This window comes from Pelophylax lessonae, assembly GCF_965119305.1.
Source record: "Pelophylax lessonae genome assembly, chromosome: 13".
NCBI classification, from domain to species: domain Eukaryota; kingdom Metazoa; phylum Chordata; class Amphibia; order Anura; family Ranidae; genus Pelophylax; species Pelophylax lessonae.
The window spans coordinates 48,089,627-48,092,119 of NC_138780.1; the positions used below are offsets into that span (position 1 = coordinate 48,089,627).

The window sequence follows — 2,493 nt, forward strand, 5'->3', positions numbered from 1 at the left end:
CCAGTGCATTCCTAAGGGAAATAAATTTAAAGGAGCAAAACGAAACCCTGGGTGGCTAAACTCCAACATAAAAATGCATATTAATGCTAAAGTAAAGGCCTTCAAAAAATACAAGGCTGAGGGGTCATTGGCAGCATTCAAGCATTACAAACAGTGTAATAAGAAATGTAAAGACCAAATCAAGGCGGCTAAAATAGAACATGAGAGACATATAGCAGAAGAGAGTAAAAAGAACCCCATCCTGCACTCTTTAAGAGCCGCTCAGGAGATCGTATCTGTCACTTGTAAACCCAGAAGCTGGACTTCTGGGTTTACAAGTGATAGTGGTGAGCAGGGAGCAGGGGGCCTGAGTCAGAGGTGGTGGAACTGAGTTCCACCAAGTTCCAGCTGAAAAAAGCCCTGGGTATTGGATATGCTGAACAGCCTCAGTTTCTCAGATTTTCAGATTTGGGAACCAGGGTTTGAGGTCTTTAGCATTGTGAGGTGCTTTGAGAGAGGTTGCTAAATAATAAAGGACATGCTATCTGTTTTTTCCTTTCCATAGAGGATACAAAGTTGCATGCATGTTGTGTACATCTAATAGTGTCTTGTTGGGGATGCCTTTTTTAACTTTGCCTTATAAATTCTGTGAATATGACCAGCATTGGTGTGGAGATTGTGTAGCTGGATTTATAAATTAGGAATGTGCTGGCAAAGGTTTGTAATATATTCCAGTTTTGCTCATGACCAATAATGCGGTACTACATATCATTTTGCATAATAAATCAGTTGCTATAGGTGGTGCCAGTCCTAATTCTTTCATACATTTTCAGAATTGAGACCCATTAAGCAAGTTATGTTTTTTTAATTTATTCAAGCTATATTTGTATCATACACATTACTGATTTTAAAGATTACAATGTTCATTCTTAAATCCTGGTCTTCAAACCCCATGCAGTAGAAAATCCACCTGCTTGTGTGCATTTACATGCTTGAAAGTCAATTCACATGAAACGTGCATTTTATTTTTAGCTAGACAGGCAGGGTAACACATAAACCAGCTTATTACTTATGGGGAATCAAACAAGATTAGTGCTCCCATGTTCCTGGATCTGCTCACTTGCCTTGGTCATAACAAGGACTCTGTATGAGACCCCATATTAGAGAGCAGGGACAGATCTAAAAACTCCAGTGAGGAGGTCTTTCCATATGAGTTCTTTAGTAATATATAAAAACAGGGGGTGATCAAATCTCTATCCATAATTTATAAATTTTGTTGATGTGCTTTAAAATATATAACTCTGTTAAGATGGATGTACCTATTTTTTTTAATCAAGATCTTTAAAATAACTGTGCTAACCTCTTTCTCAGGACTTGTCTAATTTCTTGATTTCTTAGACTATAAATAATTGGATTGCACATTGGTGTTAAAACCGAATAAATCACAGCCATTATGCGGTCATAGTTTGCAGAGTTAATTTTGATTGGCCTAACATACATAAAACACACACTTCCAAAAAAAAGAAAGACAACTGTTAGATGAGCTCCACATGTAGAAAATGCCTTTTTCCTGCCCTCTGCTGTCTTTATTTTTAAAACAGTAGAAATTATTTTAAAATAGGACATAAGAATGCAAGTAAAAGAGACAAAAATAATAAAGAAATTGATTACAAAGTCAACTTTGACATTAAGTGAAATATCCGAACAAGCCAAGCTCATCAGTGGAGAAAAGTCACAGAAGATATGTTCAACTCTGTTTGAACGACATAAGAAAAGACGAGACAACAAGATGACTTGAGTTAAAGGTCCAAGGAAGCCAATAACCCAACAGCAAGCTGCCAATTGAAAACAACACACAGTAGTCATTACAGATGGGTATCGTAAAGGGTTGCATATGGCCAAATAGCGGTCAAAAGCCATTGCTGTTAGAAGATATGTTTCTGTAATACCAAGGCTATGAAAAAAATAGATCTGCAATAAACAACCAACATAGGAGATTGACTTTACATTTTGCAAATTTGTTAACATTTTTGGAATAGTGACAGTGGTGTACCAGATTTCCAAGAAGGAGAGTATAGCAACAAATATATAGAGAGGAACATGAAGCCGGCAGTGAGTGCAGATAAGAGTGATTATTGTAATATTTCCACTCAGAGTAAAAATGTAGCTGATACCCAGAAGGAGAAACAAGAAGGCCTCAGATCCACCAAGATTAGGAAAGCCTACAATGATAAACTGCGTAACAAGAGATTGGTTTGAAGGGTCCATACTTCTTTTGATTATGTGATTTCCAAATTCTTTCTGCTGCATGATGCATTTCAAAAAGTTTAATGAACAAAAAAAAATCAGTTGAATTAAATACAGGCTTTTAAAATTTACACTAAACAGGTATAATCTAATAACTCAGAACCATACTAGCAGGGCCAGGAACAGTACTAGCAGATGCACCTAAATATTTGTGTGACCTTTTAAACTAAAAAAAGATATTTAAAAAAGGAAAACCTTTCCTTTAAC

General features: G+C 36.2%; 1 protein-coding gene across 1 annotated transcript; it reads right to left on the reverse strand.

The window, feature by feature from the left end:
- Nucleotides 1-1,320: 1,320 nt before the first annotated feature.
- Nucleotides 1,321-2,247, reverse strand: LOC309543346 (olfactory receptor 6N2-like; the record flags this gene model as incomplete). The annotated part of the gene is made up of 1 exon (XM_082242813.1): nucleotides 1,321-2,247. The coding sequence occupies one exon, from the start codon at nucleotides 2,245-2,247 to the stop codon at nucleotides 1,321-1,323; it is 927 nt and encodes a 308-aa protein (XP_082098939.1).
- Between the last annotated feature and the right edge of the window lie 246 nt (nucleotides 2,248-2,493).